This window comes from Peromyscus leucopus, chromosome 8a (assembly GCF_004664715.2).
Source record: "Peromyscus leucopus breed LL Stock chromosome 8a, UCI_PerLeu_2.1, whole genome shotgun sequence".
In the NCBI taxonomy this organism is placed as follows: Eukaryota; Metazoa; Chordata; class Mammalia; order Rodentia; family Cricetidae; genus Peromyscus; species Peromyscus leucopus.
This window is the reverse complement of record NC_051085.1, coordinates 4,723,178-4,744,431: the sequence shown is the minus strand read 5'-3', so window position 1 is coordinate 4,744,431 and position 21,254 is coordinate 4,723,178. Positions and strand designations below refer to the sequence as shown.

General features: G+C 41.1%; 1 protein-coding gene across 4 annotated transcripts in view; it reads left to right on the top strand.

Annotated features, from left to right (window-relative positions):
- The window catches only part of Atg5 (autophagy related 5), a 108,823-nt gene that overhangs the window by 79,799 nt on the left and 7,770 nt on the right, over positions 1–21,254 (top strand). For all 4 annotated transcript variants that reach the window (XM_028858967.2, XM_037200441.1, XM_028858966.2 and 1 more), the window contains one exon: positions 11,663–11,780. In XM_028858967.2, the coding sequence (XP_028714800.1) occupies positions 11,663–11,780 (118 nt within the window). The remainder of the gene's footprint in view (positions 1–11,662; positions 11,781–21,254) is intronic.

Genomic DNA, 21,254 nt, shown 5'->3' with positions numbered 1-21,254 from the left:
GCTGATGCCCTAGATGGATACATTGAAGCCCTGCTCTAAGTGGGAAATGCTGTCTGACTTGTGGATCCAGAGGCAGTTTCCCATGTTGGCCTACAGGCATGTCCAGGTGAAGTCTGGCAGGTATACAGAGCAGCAAGAGGTGGCTCTGTACTCCAGATGTCCATGCAGCCCAGCAACACCTGCTTGTATCCATCCTTGAATGCTAAGCTGAGAGCTGCTGCATGGGGAAGCAGCTGATGAGATTGGCCCAGTTTCTGCACCAGAAGGACAACCTCGTCCTGCATTGGGCGCTGTGTGTTGTCAGCCTTGATCAGCGTGCTGGTGTGTTGAACTCAGCAATAGTGTCATTGTTGTGTGTTAGGACACCTGGAGGCAGAGGTAGACCCTACCCTATGCACCCACCTGCAAGTGACCCCAGAACTCTCAGGGGAACCAAGGATTCCTCACTCATTGTTCAAATTCAGAGACCATATCTTTTAAAAAAGAAAAAATAAATAAATAAAACCAAAACAATTCATAGTGACTGGATTTTATAAAAATACTGTTGTTGAGAAGAAAAGACATTCAAGATAATAAGGTGGATGGATTGCATGAGATGGGATAAGTGTGACTCTCAGACTCAGAAGTTAAGAGATCTTGCTGGAAGGACCTGAGTTAGGTTCCCAGCACTCATTGGGACAGCTTGCAGCCACCTCTAATTGTAGCTCCAAGGGATCTGTAGCCCTTTCCTGCCACCCGTGGGTATCTGTGCTCCTATTAACCCTTATTTACAGCATGTATTCTAGTAAATTTTCATCTTAAAGCTAACATCTTGGCCAGGCGGTGGTAATGCACACCTTTAATCCCAGAATTCGAGAGGCAGAGGCAGGTGGCTCTCTATGAGTTCAAGGCCAAGCCTGGTCAAGAGTGAGTTCCATGGCAGCTGGGGTTACACAGAGAAACCCTGTCTTGAAAAAAACGAAAATAAAAAACAAAAAACTAACATCTTGTACTTTAAAAACTTTTCAGCTGCATTTTAATTATCAGGTCATAAAACATTAAATGACTTGGCAAACAGGCAGTTTCTTCCATTCTCATTCAGAACGCTATGCTGTTCATTCTGTTGGGGGAAATGTGAAATATTCTGATTGATGATAATGATAAGAATAGTTCTCTAACCTTTGGGGTCTTTCGACCTCCTTTGATTTTTTTAAATATAATTATTTTGAAGTAACTCATTCTTAGTCATTTACAAAGCTTAAGACATTCCCCAAGAGGATTCACCGCTCTTATCAAGTCATATGCGTAAAAATTCGAAGTGGGGGAGCTTTTGTGTGTGTGTGGCAGGGAACAGTGTCTTGCTCTTTCTTGTAGGCCTTGTACTAACCATGCCTGAGTATTCAGCAGTTTTGTTGAGTTGTTATTTCTAGTAGCATACATGTCACTCATTTAGAATACTATTCAGTGAGTTTTTCAGAACATCACAAATTCATGCAGCTGTCAAAACTACAGGTGTCACATTTTCATCCCCCAAAGAGGAAATCCCATGCCCATTAGCAGGCACTCATCTTCCCACTTACTACAACTACTAATTTATTTTGTGTGTGTGTGACTTTTGCCCATTTTGAACATGTAAGAAATTAGAGGGCTATAATACACGGGCCTTTGTGTGTGGTGTCTTTTCACTTGCTTTATGTCCCAGGTTCACACTTGCTGTGAATCACAATTGCTCATCTAGAACAACGAGGTCTCTGTATGGTCCAGTATATGGCTGTTGCCCACTGGTAGACATTTGGATTGTTTTCATTTGGGGGCTATTAAAAATGTATTATGAATGTAATACTGAGTGATAATGCACAATTTTTTATGGTGATCATTTTTGTTCATTTCTCTTCTGTGGGTATTTAAAGAGTACAATTTGCAGGCTATATGCTGATTTTTTGTTTGGTGTTTTGAAGTATTGTTGGTTTCCAAAGCATCTTCAGTGTATTCCTACCCATAATAAGTGAGGGTGCCAGCAGCCTGGTCGGTGCTTCGTCTCTGTCATTTTCATCCCAACGCTGTTCCATGGCCACATTGTGGTTTTGATCTGTATTTCTCTGATGACTAGTGACATTGCTAAGAATTTTCCCATGTGCTTAAGTTGTTGTTTGTGGGAGCCTATGTGTCTTCTTATGAGAAATATCTTTATTGGCTTTTGTTTGTTTCTGGTGTTTGTTTGTTTGTTTGTTCTTTATTCACTTAGTTATTGAGGGGGGCATATTTTGAGACAGGCTTTCAGTTCAGTGGCCTAGACCCTAACCTTAACCCTGCTTTGTACTTGAGGATGACCTTGAACTCCATCTCTACTTCCCAAGTACTAAGATTATAGGTGTAAACCTTTATACCCAGCTACCTTTGTTCATTTTTATTTAGTTATTATTTTTACTTTGTATCTACATACAAGATTGTGTGTGTGTGTGTGTGTGTGTGTGTGTGTGTGTGTGTGTGTATGTTGTACTCACACGCACATGCCACAGTGCTCATATGAGGCTTAAAGGAAAACTTTGTGGAGTTAATTCTCGCCTTTAGCTTCTGTGGGTTCTGGGGATCAAACTCATGTCATTAGGATTGTGCAGCAAGCACTTTTTCCTGCTGAACCAACTTGCCAGCCCCTTTGATCTTTTTAAAATGGGATTGTTTCTCTATTGTTTTGAGAATTCTTTATATATTCTAAATACTAGTCTTATCAGATATATGACTTACAAATATTTCCTCTTATTCTGTGGATTTTCTTTTCTTTTCTTCCTTTATGGTGTCATTTGAAGCACAAACTTTTCAGTTTTGGGTGAACTTTTGTTGTTGTTTATGCTTTTAGGTTTTTCATAGCTAAGAAAATCTGACCTGGTCTTGTTGATCCAAGGTCACAGGCTTCTTCCTAGGTTTTTGTCCAAGAGTTTTGTGTTTTGACTTCATTACTTTTCTCTCATGTTTCATTATGTCAGGTGCTTTAATTTTAAACTTGCTGGTAGGAGATTATATCAGCAGTCAAGTCTCTGAAATAATCACTTTTATTTGCTGCTTCAAAAAATTGAACAAGAATTTTCATATAATCTCTTGATAGTTCATTGAGATACGTTGAAAAAATTATATACATCATCAAACAGTAATATCCCCATGTGGTAAGATTCAGCATTCAGTGTAAAACTATTGGAGCATGTATGGGGGTGGGCGTAGTTGTTCTGTTTCTGTGCAGAGTCACGGGTTCTTGGCCGGGTTTAGACTCGACTGTCTCCTGGGGAAGACAGTTGACTGGCCTTCAGAGTAGTCCCACTTCTGAGGTCACAGCTGCTTTTACTCAGGCGTTTCCTCTCACTACTTTATTTGTACAAATTGAAAGTGTTTCTAATTCACTTTATGTTAATATCTATAAAGATAAAAACTTCATGCAAAACTACCTTTTGACTTTCCAGAAGAAAATAAGTAAATTATTAATTAGTTACGTTATTCTTGTATTCACCTAACTTTTTTAGTGTGGCTTTCAATCAAATTAGCAAAAATGTTAAAGCTATTAAATAAAATTAAATTTCACCTATCATTTTCTTAGTATAACTGAATTATTTTGGAGAGAGATCTTTAGTGTATTAATATAACCATTTCTAGAATCATTAATAGTACCATCTTTTTATGAATCTTCTCTGGCCACTTTTCATATAAATTTTTTTATATAAAAAAATTAAAATGGGGTTGGGGAGCTAGCCCAGTTGGGAAAGTACTTAGAGCATAAATATAAGAACCTGAGTTCAGATCCCTAGCACCCGTATAAACCAGATGTGGCAGTGTGCTGCTATAAACCTACTGCAGAGTACCCGAGGTCACTAGCCACCTAGGCTAACCAAAACAGAGAGCTCTGAGTTCAGTGAGATATCCTGTGCTCTGGGTTCAGTGAGATATCCTGTCTCCACAAGTAAGGTGAGACTGGTGAGATGGCTCAGTGGCTATAGCCCTGGCTGCTCTTCCAAAGGACCTGAGTTTGTTTCCCAGCATCCCCGTGGTGGCTCACAACCATCTGTAACTCCTGTCTCAAGGGATCTAATGCCCTCTTCTGACTTCTGTGGGAACCAGACATGCACATGGTACACAGACATGCATGTAGGCAAAAGACTTACAAAAATAAATAAATAACATTTTTAAAAGTAAGGTGGAGAAGTGATTTAAAAAAATATCTAGATGTCAGCCTTTGGCCCATGTGTACACAGGAATACAGCATACATACACACACAATAAAGAAAATATTTTCAAGCAGCCCATCTTTTTTATCAGTGGGCTCAGCATCCAATTCAGTCTTCGGTAGTCAACATGCTACCCTGTACCATATAGAATTGAGTGAAAGGATGTGAAGAGGACACAAACTGTTACCTGTATTTGCTTAGCTATTATGTGACAAAATATATTTAACATGGTCTAGACAGAATTATAATAAATATAATAATTCCAGTGAGACAAAACAAACTTTAAACCAGATGTGAGGATGTATTTGAATGTATGCTTTTCATTTACTCATCGTCTCAATTAAGACTCTGCTGCTTTGGAGATTAAGTGTTCCTAACTGTAATAATGACAGCTTTGCAAATGCTAATTATTATTTCTTGGTGTTGTTAGGATTATTAAAAATAGACTTCAGACTCTTTTAGCAGGACCACTCAGCATGCTTATTTTCAAGTCTCCATTTCCCTCCATCACAGATAAAGGGATCCCACTGCTCCTCTTCCGGGTCCTCACCAGAGACTGTTTACTGTAAAATCCCAAACATTGATTTAAACTGCTCTGTTATTTTTATTTAATGGATCTTGTAATTGTGTGTATTCTTAAGCTAATTTAAATATGAACCTACTTCTGAAAAGCATGTGATGAAAATCTGACATGCATGAGTCTATCTTGAGCCACATGTGTCGTGACAGTTTCAAGCCTCTGTCACGTTGCTGTTGGTAAGTCTGGCAGGGCGTCCTGTGTAAAGCTTTGACTTTATGCCATGAGTGCTTATTTGAATTAATAAAGTATCAAAGGAAACTGAAGGTGGAATGTTAATTACTTTTGATTCTCTCTGTAATTGGTTCTGTAACAACTACTATTCCTTTCACTTAATAGTGGCTTAAAAGTCAGGAGTGAAAAGAATTAGCCTTTGTTACCACCAACTGCAGTATTTATTTTACATTTTAATTATTACCTATCTTATTATTTCAGCATAATAGTCATTCACAGATAGCATTCCCAAGCTATCAGATTGAGAAAACAGACTCCCAGTGTTGGCTGTCACTTAGAGTCAGTGCTTTGTGCTAGGAGTTGGGATTCCAATCACACTTGTTTATTCTGCTGCAGTCTGCACGTTGGCCCTTGGCTGGGTCTTGTTATCCACTAATTTCCAGCAGGTACTGTTATTGCAGGTCCCGGTGAATGCTGAAATGTCATTATCTCTTTCTTCATTAAAAAAATTAGTAAGGTTCTATTTTAAGTTGGAAGCCTGCTGGCCATCTATATTTCACCTTGGTTCTCATCATCTTTTGAAATGATGTGTTTTAAAGTTACATTCTGTGTTCTGTGCGGTGGCTGCTTACTTCATACCTACTGGGGCATCTTCCACTCCTGGAACTTAAACTTACATAACTTGTGGGTTTTGTTGTTGCTGTTGTTCTGTTTCTCTTCTTGTTGGTGAGAAGTCCAGGTCTGTTTTCTTTTAATCTGGTGGCCCTGAAGATCCAGCCTTGCTCATGGTAGGCAAGCGCTTTATCACTGATCTGTGCGTGACCGGAGCCCTCATAGTGAAATTCTGTGCTCTGGCTTCTCGGCGTTTCCTCATAGTACCTAGTTTGTGTTTCATTACTACTATGTTAGTTATTTACATGTATGCTATCCATCTGTACATGTATTAGCATAATGATGCCCTGTTAAGTACATTACAGATCTTTAATGAAAACTCCTAATATAATTTACTAGAGATCCTAGACTACAGCCACAGTCCTGCTTAGATAGTTCTCCCTGTTCTTCCAGCCATGCTTTTGTTACAAGCAATCTTAAGACTATTTTAAAAAGAGGAAACATCATTGTTCTGTGCAGTTCTGTTCATGCCAGTCATTGTGATGCCCTTACCATTATGAATGGAATAGCTGCTGGCCGGTGGTGGCGCACACCTTTAATCCCAGCACTCGGGAGGCAGAGGCAGGCGGATCTGTGAGTTCGAGGCCAGCTTGGTCTACCAAGTGAGTTCCAGGAAAGGTGCAAAGCTACACAGAGTAACCCTATCTCCAAAAACCAAAAGCAAAAAAAAAAAAAAAAAAAAACAAGTATGAATGGAATAGCATCAGCTATGTGGTTTACTATGGAGTCTTTCAATAGAGTAGGAGAAATTTCACTGCTGGCAAGGAAGTTTGGTGATCCTAATAATTGTTGAGGTTTTTAATTTTGGAAGGTATCTTTTGTGCAGAATTGAGCATGTTTACAGTTTTTTTTAATTAAGTTATTAAAGTTTTTTTATTTAAAGCATAGTTATTCTAATACCTTACAATTAAATTTATTTTGTTGGTAATATAAAAGTTTTTGTCTAAAAACTTAGAGCAATCTTGGTCACTTCTAAACACTTCTATAAATTGTAGATGCAGTTCTTACCTTATAGTACTTGTTACCTAATTAAGAAAATCTAATTATATTCTCAATCAGTAGACATTGCTAATTCCAATTCTTGTTCAATACAGCTTGATTTTTTTCTTAACCTTTTAAATACCTGCAATTCATAAAAAAAATCCCCTGCAATAATTGAACAACAAACCCCCATCTGGCCCATGTTGTTTGGGTTTTCCTTTCTATTTTCTTTACTTTTCTTTCCCATTTCCCATCCTTTCTCAATATCCAACCCAGTCTGGCCTCAAACTTTGATCCTCCTGCTTCAGCCTCCAGAGTGTTGAGATTATAGGTTTATGCCACCATACCCAAATAGTCTTAGTTACATTTTGTTTTTTAATAGTTAGAATAATTATACAAAGTATGGAATTTCCTTGTGACATTTTTGGGTGTACATAATTTGATAATATTCACTCCATCAAAGCAACCCTTCTAAATTATGTAAATATTACTGATAAATGTCCCTATTCAATCACTCTATTTAAAGGGACTTAAAACCAGTCATGTAAAACAGCTGGTGACATCAGCACTGGTTGCTGTAGCTGGGACAAAGCAACCTATGTCGGGTGTCAGTGTCTGTTTCTCTAGCCTGGCCAGGGCCCCAGAGTGTGCATCTAGGGGCTCTGGAGCAGAGGTGTCGAGTGTGGCCTTCATTTGTGTTTGTGGTGCTGGAGTTGAACTAAACACTTGAAGGCCAGGGGAGCGCTATACCACTGTGCTACACCCACAGCAACACAAGAGATTGTCTGTTTGGTTGTGATTTGTGTGATTCACTGGGAGATGTTAAACCTTCTAGGGATTGCTGTTAGGAAATCTGTGCAGACTTCAATAAACCAGGCCCCTCTCATCATTAGGTTCTGCCTGATGGAAGTCTCTCTAAGACACTGTTCTTTCTTACCTTTGAAGTAAAGCTGTTTCTAAGTTTTGCAGTCCTGAGCATTATTGTTGTGTGATGTCTTCCTGGAGAGACGCAACACACCTATCTCCTCACCCCAGATAGGGATCCAATGGCAGACCGAAATATGGACACCACCGAAGTCCAAGTTCCTGAACCAGTAGGTTTTATTGGGGTTATTTGCAGGAGAATAGGTGAGGGGTTACGTAGAGGAGCAGAAATGACTCAAAGACAGCTGCATCACCATTGCCTGCCCCAGCATGAATGACAGCTCATAAAAGCTGGGAAGCTGGAGCACACTGAACATCCTGCAGGCCAGTAGTAGAGTGTCCTGTCCAGGTGCCTTGGTTGATCTAAACTTCTTTCAGATAGCTGGTCTGCTCTGAGTCATCTTTGCAGTTCAGCTTGTCTGAGGGTCTCTGTAGCTCAGTTTTCCTTCAGCAGAGAGGTCCTCCCAGCTTTTATTGCTGGCTCTGACAGAGGGGCTAGTGAATCTGGTCAGTTTCAGGGAGTTCCTGAAGCTGTATTGAATTGTTTACCTTCTCCTGCTCCAGCTTCCCTGCAGGATGAAATGGAGCCTCATCTGTCCACAGCTCTGTGTGTCTGCATATGTAGTTACTTCCAGAACAGTTGGGCCGTTGTGTCCATGGCTCTGAAATGAATGACAGAACTGCCAGCTAACTCTATCACATCAGAGCCCGCGCTCTTCGACAATACCCGAAATTGTTTGTTACATGTGGTTTAATAAATGCTTGAAACTCAAACTTGATCTTAGTTTGTAAGAATGTGCCTCTTCCCCCAGTCTCTATGTTTCCTAATTTCTAATTTACTAGAGTAGGTCTAGTAAGTTGACCGGAGCCAGCAGAGTTGTCCTGTCAGCACTGATGCGGTATTGGTTGACATACTTGGCTGTATTTGGTAGGCTTTTTCTTTTGCATTTTATTTGTGATTGATGTAAACAGCACTTTCCTTTGGTTACCATCTATGGTATTGAGTTAAGGTGTTTTATTGTGAGAAGTTTTATCTTTATTGTAACTGGGGAAGGGAGAACAGGAGCTATTCTGAGAAATAACTGGGCATTTTTTTTTCCCAATGATGAAAATATTTTAACTTGTTAACATGACTGTTTGGCTTTTCCTGTTTAACCTGTTGTTTTTAAGTAGTTTTCTTGTCACTCAGCCACCTCACATTTCTGCTGCTCATTAAGTATGAGAGAACCAAGCCCTCTAGAGTTTACTGTGACGTTGCTGGCTTCAGTTCCTGCTAGTGCATTCTGCGTGCCTCCCTTAGGTAGGAATACACTGCTGCCTGTCCCCATTTCATCTCCTACCGAGGCTGTCCCCATGCTTTCCATTAGTCTGGAGAAAAAGCCTCTTTCATCAGAAGACAGACAGACAGACAGACAGCCGAAGTGGGTGGTGACAATTTAAGTGATTACCGTAGTCCTATTTCTTTTCTTTTCTTCTGGGCCTCCACTAACTTTATTATCTTTGTGTAGTTAATCCGTTACCTGGACATGATAGTTTTTATTTAATGTGTGTAGGAAACTATAGGCTTTATAAGTAAGGGAACCAAATTATTTCTGATATGTGTTACTGAGTTTTGTTTTGTACAGTTTATTTTTATAATGGCCGCAAATTCTCAGCTATGTTGTTCACATACCATTTTTAACATTTATTATATATCCACTGAATTGCTTACATTTGCATGTTTTTTTCTTTGTGTTTTAGTTTCTAAATGATAGATGTTTCAAAAAGACTGATTAAAAGCCAACATATATACATACATACGTGTTTCCCCTAAGATTTGTCTTTTGAAGTCATATTCTTAGATTATGCATATTTTTGTTCTTAGACATTTTGCAATTTTTTTTATACCAGGAGGCTTAAAATTAAAACTTAACATCGTAAAATGGACTAAGAATTGAGGTGGAGAGAAATATTCTTCATTCCCTCAATGTACCTCCTTGTGCTCATCACAGTCCTAAGGGCAGACAAAAGGGACAGGGCTGTTGAGCTGCTGTTCACACCGGCTGCAATCCCAGCACTCCTGCGGTGCAGTGGAGGGAGGCAGCATGGGAAGTTCCAGGCCAGCCTGAGCTACTTGATTGAGAGCTTCTCTACTCTGATCACTGAAGAAAAGAAAATGGGCTTTAAGAGTGGATAGACTATGCAACTATTAGAACCAGCTCTTTTTGTGGTGGTTATCCTGATAACTTTGTCACCTTTAGAAGTTTGCTAAGAATGCAATGTTACCGCATCCGGTTACACAGTGTGCACACCACTCTAGCAGGGACTCTTCTAAGGAGTCTTTCCTTCTTAGTGCCGTAGTCGGCTGGGCTTCTTCTGTTTTTGGTTTCGGAGAATATGTTTACTTATCATTGGGCAGTTGCATATAAATGCAAAGTTACCTTGATCATACCCCGTTTCCTTCGGTGTCTTCTTTTATTTTCTTCTATTTTTTTTTTAAGTAACTCAATCCCCCTAATGCTTCTGTGCACATAGGTGTGGGCATCACTGGGGCATAGGAGCCTTACCATCAGCCACACATCTGAAGAATAATGACTCCTTCAGCAGCCAGCCACTGCCAATAGCACCTCAGCTCTGGGAGGGACTCCTGAGCCCTTCCCCCACCCGCGCAGCACCATTAACTGGTTTGGTCTAGTGCAGGTGACAACAGCTGCTGTGAGTGCATGGGTGCAGCAGCCATGTCATGACCAGGGGACAGCAGTTCGCAGCCCTCCTCTGCTGTCCGACCTGGGATGTGCTCTGAGCCTGCCGGGAGGAGGGTTGGTACAGACTTCCTGTTTAGGGATGAGCACTCAGTGACTCACTCTCTGTATCACTGCCCCTGCAAGAAGCTTCTTTGACCCGTTTAGAGCAGCACTTAGCCGTGGGTACAAATGTAAACATGTAGAAACCAGTTCACCGGCATGGCCATCCTACAAAACAACAGCAGTGGGTTCCCACTGGAGCCAGTGGCTTCCCGGCCCAGGGGATTACAGTCAGGCACGAATTCCTCCCTATAGAGCAAGCGTTGGGTCTAATCAGAACGCACTGGGGTACCCCCACAAGAGTCACTCCTTTTTTTCAGCGTCTTGAGTATGTCTTGTCTGGCAGGTCAGTATTGTTGCAAGCAGGGACCACCACTGGGTAATACTGTTAATGGTTTTTCTCCCCCAGTGGCCTGTGTAGCACCTTCCAGCACTATGAAAGCTAGCCAGCAGGGAGGAATTTCCAGGTCAGTTCCAAATTGATTTCTCTATGTCCTGCAACCAAAGTGTGTGGTGTCTTTAGCAATATGGCCTACTGTCTAGTTATGGTGGGCAACCAAGAGCAATGGCAATAGCCTGTGTTGTTTTGGTGGTCTCCAGGACCTTCTGGACCTTTAACTCTCAGGAAAGTATCCCACATCTGGCACTGAAATTCTTATCTCTATCAAACCTTGGATGCTTAATCAGAATTCATTGTTATCAGATGTCTTGCTCCACTTAACCCGTAACTCTCTTACAATAGACTCATTATAAAGCTTCTTTTTAAAGATTTTTTTAAAAAACATGTGTGAGTATTTTGCCTGTCTGTATGTATATGCACCGTATGCATGCCTGGTACCCATGGATGCCAAAAAAGGTGTTGAATCCCCTGGAATTGGAGTGATATGGTTGTGAGCCATCCTGTGGGTGCTGTGAACCAAACCGTGGTCCTCTGCAAGAGCAGCCAGTGCTCTTAACCCCTGAGCCATATCTCTAGCCCCTTAAAAAATCTCCTTTTTAACGCAGTTAGCCAGGGTATGTTTCTGTATTTGGTGATTGTATGGTATCACTTCTAGAGTTCTCGACAGAGCCTTTTGTCCCTATTGGACAAGGGGGTTTGCTATTTGAAGTCTAGCTAGTCGATTTTTAAGAATGTCTGATATTCTTTATTTGCATGAATCAGATTTACATGAATTTATTATGTTAACCTTTCCCCCCCAGTGATATTGCATCAGTGATACCTATGATTATTATGTGTATTTATGATTAAGCCACATCAGAAGACACTAGTACCAGGACCATGTTTATGATCTGTGTGTGTGTAGTCAGCAGCAACAGCAACAAAGACTTATTTCCTTGGGTTGTTTTTCTTTCTCAAATAGACTACCACTGAACGGCCTTTCATTCAGAAGCTCTTCCGTCCTGTGGCCGCAGACGGACAGCTGCATACACTCGGAGATCTCCTCAAAGAAGTCTGTCCTTCCGCGGTCACCCCCGAAGGTAAGGTGCTTAGCAACTGCAAGACATTGCTATCATTTTCTCTTCTAAACCTTTGGTTGCTGAGGTTAAATGGATATTCTACATTGATACACGATATTTTTGTTACCCTTTAAGGGGAAATCTGTTGTTTTATAACACTTGTAACAAAACAAGAAATCAGTTCTCTTTGACAAAATAAAATACACTCTTTGCATACGTGTAATGAATGATTTGGGGGTCAAATGCAAGCTTGAACACCAAGTTCACTTGTGCGCTCACACGTGTACACCTACCTGTGTACACCTACCTGTATGCACAACCTAAAGGTGATTTTTCCATGGTGTTTTTAGTTTGCCTACATTTTTATGTGAGCTGTCACATGTGGTCAGCTGTGGAGGTTTCCAAGTGTGCTGTTACATCAGTGCTAAAACCTGAGGGCATTTCAGATTTCCACCCAAGATCTGCTCTGAATGTGGATGTGTGTGCAGGTGTCTTGCTGCTCTTCTCACCCAGTCACTGGGTAAGAAACTAATTCTATTGCAGTCTCAGCCCTATGATCTGTTACAGTGCTCATTGCTGACTGTTTTTTAAGAGGAATTTTCAGTGGTATATGACTGTGTTCGTTAACATTAATACCCTGAGCATCCTTACTCTTTCAGACCTAGTAGGAAGGAGGTAGGAATTACTAATCATGAAAGCAATACTTCAATAGTTTTTTATGAAATAATCCACAACACAAAATTACTGAAGTCGAGATTTACTGGTTTTAGAGGTTGTGTGTTTTATGAAGTCTTAGTGTGTGACTTGCCTTTGCTGAGCTCCCAGACTATGTCAGGGTGCCTCCTGTACCTCTGGAGTGGCATAAGTGTTCCCTGACCATTAAATTAATGAATTCTTGTATAAGGCTTACCCGAAATTGTAGTACTTATGATAACTCCATTTGAAGTAACATTAAGCTGTTGTATGGCCTTGGACATAGTCCCTCTTTACTGTTTTATCATTTTAGCTTTCCTTTAAGGCTTCCTTCCATCAATTATTTTTGATATCTCAATAGCTTTTTAAAAATAAATTCTGTATAACTGCTATCACGATTTGCAATTAGAACATCTTTGTCTCAGAATGTTTGCTGCTACACACTTAGAGCTGACCTCTTTCCTGACTAGCAGCCATAAGCAACCATTGGTCTGCTTTCTGTCTATGTGATTTGCCTTTTAAAAAATATTTCATATACATAGACTCATACGATAAGTAGAGTTGCAACCTGGCATAATGTCTTTTCCTTCCATCCTTTTTGGAGGAGTTGGGGGGGGGGGGGGGGGGGCAAGTATCGGTAGCTTCTTTTTATTGGTGAGCAATACTATTTAGGTGGATCAGATGTCAAATTGGTCTGTTTACTTGTTGATAAGCATTTAAATTATTTCCAGCTTTTTACTTTTATGATTAATTCTGCTGTGAGCATTGGTATGGATCTTGTCAGGAACATGGCCTCACATTTCTTAGGTAGATTCCCAGGGATGAAATGACTAGCTCCAGCGGTAAGCTTAATTTGCCGTCAGTGTGCTGGCCCGTTTACAGTCCCGCCTGTAACATAGGAAGGCTCCAGTTTCTTTACACCGTTGACATGTTTCATAGTGATCCTGCTGGTTGTGTGTTGGCGTCTCACAGTGACTTTACTTTGTGTTTCCCTGGTTTGAATCCCTGCCCATGACGGTGCTGTTTTTGTTTGTGTGAGGAGGATTTTGTGCTGTGTACCCCGAGGGGCTGCAGATGGTGTGCGCCACATGCAGCTAGTGTCTGGGCTCTTATTATCACTCACCAAATGCCTTAAGTGAAACATCCCCCGTTTTCATGACTTCTCCATTGCTGTGTGTTGAAAAACATTTATATATTTTGGAAGAATTCTGTAGACTTCCCCCGACCCAAAATCAATAGTTTGTCTTCTCATTTTAAATAGTTTTAATTCTGATGGAGTTCTACTTAGTTTTTAATGGGTTGTGTTTAGTGTGTGTTTTTAGTTGTTTTTTTTTTTAATGTCTCCTAGTAGGAGTATATATTTGATAAATACAAAATAATGAAAATTTATATGAAAGAACTCAGAGAGAAATCTGTCTCGGGTCCCATTTAGAGGTATAGCCTCATTTTTTCATCTGTCTAATCCTTATTGACTCAAGTTTTAGAAATTGGGAACCTTGTTGGTTCAAGGATAATCTTCCAGTGCTAGTTAGGATAGCAAACTAGAACAGTGTGGTTGTCTTCACTGTCTTCTTCAGAGTTTTAGAGTAGAAACTCATTTCTGCATTTTAAATGTGATGAGACCTGTAGTTCCCACACCTGTCCACAGTCGCTGACTTTCAGATGCTCATCTCTTTGCACTAAGTTTTCCTACTTTGGAGTATGGTGTTTTTTATATTGAGTGTGAGAACATCACGTTAAACTCAGTCTTGTCATAATTGCCTTGCCGCCAACCAGCAGCAAGCTTATCAGCGTCCCTGAGTGTCCTGTGCTTGCGGCAGGATGGACGGGTTCTCCCTGATACACTTGTGTGCTTTGCTTATTAAAAGTAACTTTAATAGTTCTTTTTAATCCAATAATAGGATTTGAAATTTTTATTTCCTTCACTAACTTGCTATCTGAGTTTATTTACTTCGTGTTTGCCAGTTTCTGGCTGTTAGGTGTGGTTGAGGAAGTTCACAAAGAGGTAGAGCTAAGTCTGAGTCACCTTTGCATTTGTGAAGAGGTATGTAAGCACAGTGCCTTTGGGTTCAGTTAGCCCAGTCTTTGCAGTTTTCAGACATTCCAGTATCTTGTAGTTATTCAGTCTTCAAAGTCTTTGCCTTCTGGTCTGCTTCTGGCCCTATTTGCATGTTCTTTGTTAGAGAAACCTTGAATTCACACAAGTGCCGTGTGCATGTCCTGTCAGATAACTTTCAGAAGAAAACACACACACACACACACACACACACACACACACACACACACACACACACACTGCTACAGGCTCCCAGGATCATCAGCTTGCGTACTGCCACCTGCTGAGCTATGCATTGGTTTCTCTACTTGGTGGCCATTTGTTTTCATTTTCCTTGTTGTTTGGTTTGGGTTGGTTTGGGTTTTTTTGTTTTTTGTTTTTTTCTGAGACAGGGTTTCTCTGTGTAGTTTTGGTGCCTGTCCTGGATCTTACTCTGTAGACCAGGCTGGCCTCAAACTCACAGAGATCCACCTGGCTCCACCTCCTGAGTGCTGGGATTAAAGGCATGCGTCACCACCACTGCCGAGCTTTGTTTTGTTTTGTTTTTAAAGAAAATCATAGTCTTGGGGCAGAGGTTAGGAGCACTTCCTGCTTTCCAGAGGACTGCCATTTGGTTCCCAGCACTCCAGCTTCTGTAACATTCCCAGGGGTTCCTGTGCCCTCTTCTGGCTTCTGCAGGCACCTACACTCATGGGAGCACATACCGATAGACACACACACAAAGTCCTTAAATAAAACCTTAGTCTAAAAGTGTTCTGAAATGTGTGCTTTTTCCTAACTTAGTTCTCTGAATTCTTCACTCTGTTCTCTTGACTTAATTCATGGTGTGACCTCAGGAATGTGTGCTGCTTCTGTGTTTATTTTGTTGTGTTGGCTTTCCTGCCCACTGTCAAGTGCACTAAAATGTTGAATACAGGAAAGTCTGACACCCTCTATCAGAGTATTTTTGTGTCCACTTTTGCCACCTTCCACCCAGGATATAATGATACATACAAGATTATCATGGCCTTGTCTGAGAATAGTGAGCGCATTTGTGAATGTTTTTTTGCAAAACTTCTTTGTTCTCTCCTGAATTCTGGCCCTATTTGCATGTTCTTTGCTAGAGAATATGCAGAGTGACTTTGTTGTTTGAAGAGAGGAGACATGAGACAGCCACTCAGACTTCAGCCCACAGGCTGCCTTGGACGGTGACCGATGCTGTGGGTGAATAGCAGGCTTTTCCCACTCAGACTTTAACACACACAGGGCTGCAGAGAGGACTTGGTGACTACAGCCCTGGCTGCTCTCTAGAAAATCTGGGTTTGATTCCTCGCACCCCCATGGTGGCTGTAACTGTAAGAATCACAACTGTCTGTAACTCGTTCCAGGGGAGCTGATGCCTTCTCATCTCCAAGGATAAGGCACACACATGGTGGACAGATATAACATGCAGACAGCCAAAACACCTGTATGCCTAAAATAAATAAAAAATAACAACAAAAAATCTGCTTCAGACTGTTCAGGGGCTGTGATTGAATAGCAGGCGTCTCCTCCTCAAATCGGCCGCTGGCTGATGGGAGGACTCGTGCTTCATTGATATGTCATAAACAGTAGTGCCAATACACAGTATTCAATCTCATACCAAGGAATTGGACACGTCCTTAATTCTGTGTCTTTCGTTTGGAAAACTTTTATCTTTGCCTCTTTTCATTTCATATTTATAGTCAGAAAATATTATCAATTAAAAATCTGTGGGTGTATTCAGAAGCTTCAAGTCCCTAAGTGAAAAACTGCACTGTGCAATTCGGGGTACCTGTCCGCTGTCAGAGTGGAGCTGCACTGTGCAATTCGGGGTACCTGTCCGCGGTCAAGGGGAAAGTGAAGACTTGAAATTTGGGTGTGTGTGGATAAGACCTAGCTGTCATCACATGATAAAAAGAGAAAGTACTTACAGAGCCCATGTGGCACCATTGCGTACTCCTCCCTGTGATTCAGACATGAAGGAATTCAGTCTTACTTCATCATGACAGCAGAATGTGCTATATTATGGCAGCGAGCTTGGGGTCACTGGAGCATCGCAATGAGCTGCCCTGTGTTCTTTTCCTTCTGATCGGTAAGTGGCTAGGGAAATTAGCCAAGACAGAAAGAACAGGAAACAAACCAAAGGTGAGCACAGGTACATGGTGTCTGTGGTTTCAGTGGAGTTCAAATGACTCAGAGATGAATACTTGTGTACTGGGCCCGAAGTCAGATATCTTCCTCTTTCAGTATACTACAGTGTCAGTGTCACAAACCAGGCCTGGCTAGGTGGCTAGGTGTGGCTGGGCACCTGCCACCAAACTTTCAACCTTAGTTCAGTCCCTAGGACCCACATGACAAGGAGACAACTGACTCCTAAAAGGTATCTTCTGACACACAAAATAAATAAACTAAATGTCAAAATTTAAAAATCAAAAGTCAAATGCTTAGTTTTTATCTAGGAAAATATTTTAAAGGCCTATAAACTTTATTTCCCAGTGTTCCAATATAATTATGAAAACCTGGTAAGCTGCGTAGCAAAACAAACCTCTATTTTTGTTTTATAAATTTCTTTTAAGATTTCATTGATTAGTTCTCCGTGTTGGGCTGTTTTCTCCTGGTTTGTATTTGGTGTGGCACAGACAGCACAGGTGTAAAGAGAGGCTTAGTCCGTACTGGAGCTCTCCTGAGGAGTGAGTGGTTCAGTTAGCCGTCTCGATTCCCTTCTAGTTCCTCCCGACATCCGTGCACGTATTTACTCCTTGATCTCCTCCTTCCTTGACAACTGTCTAACGTGTGGTTCCCTGTGAGGTCACAAATTTTATATCCCATCATTCACTTTCTTTGTGCTGTGTGTGTTGTCTTGTTACTCTGAGATACGAAAGATACAGAGTAGCATTCTCTGAAGAAAGCTTTGGTGTCAGTTGGAAGGGACAGGAAGATGCATAGCTCTGGGGTGATCGGACTGAGCCTGCAGTGAGCGGCGCCCTCGGCAGTTCCGAGGAGACTTAATGAAGATGGGCTTGGGCAGACATGAAGCGGTTAGGAAGGGAAAAACGGGTCAGATCCCACAGGGCATGCGCCTCAGCAGCTGCCTGTGCATGGTGTAAACGGTCCTGGCCATTCTGATGCCTGAGTGTGTCTGCTCTTCTTTATACATGCCTGAGACCGTCAGTAAGCTCGGAAATGTTGGAGAAGTACTAAGGAACTCAGTGAAATGGAGGCTGGGCACTTGGAATGTCCAATTAAACTGACTTCAAAATTACTTTGTGTGTGTGTGTGTGTGTGTGTGTGTGTGTGTGTGTGTGTGTGTGTGTGTGTCTAAGAGTCTTACTATTTACTGAACCTGGCTGGCCTGGAACTTTCTGTGTAGATCATGCTGGCCTGGAACTCAAGAATTCAGCTGCCTCTGCCTCCCAAATGCTGAGATTAAAGGTATGTGCCACCATGCCTGGCAGTTATCTTATTTTTAATATGCTTTATGAGAAACCACAGGAGTTACAAAAATAAAATGAGGTGCATTTGTATTTTTCCTTGTTCTGTATGGTAAATTCTTTGTGTAGTGTTTAGTGTGTTGTTTTCAGGCACAGCAGCTGGGGGTGGGTAACAAACATGGGGCAGATCCTTCAAGTGTTGGCGAGGATTAAAGTTGGCTGGCAAGATCGTAGGGTGTGTGGTGTTACTGTGGCCACTGCTCCCAGAGGAGTCCGCAAAACTCGCCGGCCTCCCTCTCTCTCCCTCACCCAGCAGCCGAAGATGAGTGTTGAAGAACGAGGTAATGGTTTTATAACTCTAGTCATATTCTGCACTCACATTAGAATGTGAACTAATGTCTCTCTCTGTGCCCTCCTGCCATTTGAATTGAGCAATCATTAAATTTTTTAATGGATCCAGTTTTCTTAGTTTATGCAATAAGTATGTTTCCTGTTATAGTCTGCTTATAGAATGTAAATGAGATCACTTTTTCCCATGTGAGACTTTATAGTCTTATATTATTATAAGGTTTTACAATTAGCCTAGTTTTTCTTTTGTTGATATAAATTTTTTAATTTATTTATTTGTACTTTGTGTACATTGATGTTTTGCCTGAATATATATCTGTATGAGGGTGTTGGATCCCCTGGAACGGGAGTTAAAAATAGTTATGAGCTGCCGTGTGGTGCTGGGAATTGAACCTGGGTCCTCTGGAAGAGCAGAGAATGCTCTTAACCACTGAGCCATCTCTCCACCCCCTGTTAATATATTTTTACAAACAAAAGTTCATAAGGAAGTTTATAAAGACCAGTTCTCCCTTCACTTATGGCAAGACTTCTGTGCCATTGATGCACGTTTTAGGAATTGCCTTCTGGACAGGGCAGAATGCCAGCAGTGTGGTTGTGGTGAAAGGCTGCAGCTTCTTCACAGTCGCTGCTTGTCACGTAGCAGGTGTGATTGCTTCGGAGCTGTTCAGACCTGGTAAAGAGGTCAGAAGTAGGCTGCCAGTGCCGTTGGTACCAATGGAATGTTTGTCGTTCAGGAAGACTACCACAGTGACCCATGGGAAGTGGGTTACCTCCTGTTATGGGAGCCTTGCCACAGTCTCTTCCAGCTCTGTTTGCTTTGAGTTCTCTCTATTCTTGATTGCGTTTATATCTTATGGAAGAAACACTGTACAGTGGGAAGTCACCATTTTAAATGTTGGCCCTTTGTGAGCAAAGATCTACTATAATCATTGATAAAGTTCAGCAGAACTGGTAATTATAGTTTATGAAATTTGTCATACACTGAAAATTGAAATTAGCCAGATTCTTTGCCTTGATTGCTTTCCCCTCCTTCCACCCCTGGGCTTTGTCCAGCACACACACTGCTGACTAATCTCTGTAGATCTAAGTCCATTGATAGGTGTCTTTTCTGAAATGAAAGAAATAAAAATGATTATTTTCTTCCTCTATTAATGGAGATGATGTAATGCTGGATCTAAGAAAAGATGCCTCTGAATTCCCCTCCTTAATTATTTTTGTCTTAGTCTCAAAAAGCTAAGTGAGTTAACCTGGCTTTTCCAAAAGTGGAAGGCCTAGGTTTGTGCAACGCTTACTCTGTTGCTGGCACTAGGAAACGAAGTGATATGTGCACACCAGTCAGTAAAGCAAACCAGTTCTGTGTCCCTGCCTTGTCACACGGTGCAGCTGCTTCACTGGTCCCCATGTACTGTCTAAACAAAAGCTCCGAGCCGCGTGGTCACTCAGCAGGTAAGGTGCCTGGTGATATGTGTTCAGAACCCATAGTAGTAAGACAAGTCACTCTCCTCATGCACACATAATGCACAAACAGTAATAACATTTTTTTTTTTTTTTTTTTTTTTTTTTTTTTTTAGTTTCAAGACAGGGTTTCTCTGTGTAGCTTTGCGCCTTTCCTGGAGCTCACTTGGTAGCCCAGGCTGGCCTCGAACTCACAGAGATCCGCCTGGCTCTGCCTCCCGAGTGCTGGGATTAAAGGCGTGCGCCACCACGCCCGGCTCAGTAATAACATTTTTAAAGACAATATTTTGAAACCTCCCTTTTTAAGATGAAGAAGGCTTATTATTTAACTTTTACCTTATTTTTTTCAATTTATGGTCAAAAGGCTCTTAATCAGTTTATTTAAATGGTCTAAATAATCACTATAGTTTCCATGACTATGGGTAAGTATATGATTTTAATTTTAAATTCAAAAGATATGTTCTTCTCACTAAGAAATCTAATGGTTCTAAGCAAAAGTCAAGAAAATGCACATGTTTAGAAACTGATGAAACTATCAAAAGAGCCAAGGCTTTCGAAATGTCCTAGAAAAACTTTATATATATATATATATATATATATATATATATATATAGTAGACAGCTTATGCATGGAAGAAAGATGCATGGACTTTGAGTGGTTCCTTGTGACTCGCACTCAGTAAGCCTAGACCCGGAAGATGTTGATGGAGTGCTGTAAAAGCCTTGTGGCTCTGATAAACAACGCCTGCCTTCTGTTTGTGATCATGGGATAAAAGCCTTATGCTCGTGCGTGTTCATTTTTACTGCTCCAGCATATAGTGTGCTCTTAAGATGGAGAGCTCATTCCCCAGGAAGCATTTCTGTAAGATTAATTGCCCTTTTAACATCAGTGTTTGATGTACCCTTTGCCCATATCCTGGCCTGCTTTAACCCCCTTTGACCTGACCTCACTGGCGTTCCCACCGCAGCCGATCAGAACCCTCTGCACTGTGTGTGCACTCAGACTTCAGTCTGGGCTGCTCCTGCCAGTGCATTCAGTCAGCCAACGTCTTGTTCATGAACATAACACAGCAGCGCTGGAGAATTTGTCAGATAGAGCCAACTGTTCAGGCTATTAGTGGTGATCAAAAAGCTTATCTTCTTGTTGGCTTTAAAATGTCTTCAGAATTATTAAATGTTTCTTAGAAAATTTGTTCTTGAATCACAAAATAACCCTGAAAAGCTGCAGTTGTTAAAATGGATGTCAGTTTATTTGATCTTAGCTTTCTGTTCCTCCATACTTAGAGATTTGAGCAGCAGAAGGGATTAATTCAATTGAAATTTTCTCATTATAGGCTGTGTTTCTTTGTCATCCCTTCCTTTAGCCTCCTTTTTATTTAGTTTTGTTTTGTTTTGTTTTTTTTTTGTTTTGTTTTGTTTTCAGAGACAGGGTTCCTTTGTGTAGCTTTGGAGCCTGTCCTGGAACTAGTTCTGTAGATCAGTCTGACCTCGAACTCACAGAGACCCACCCTGC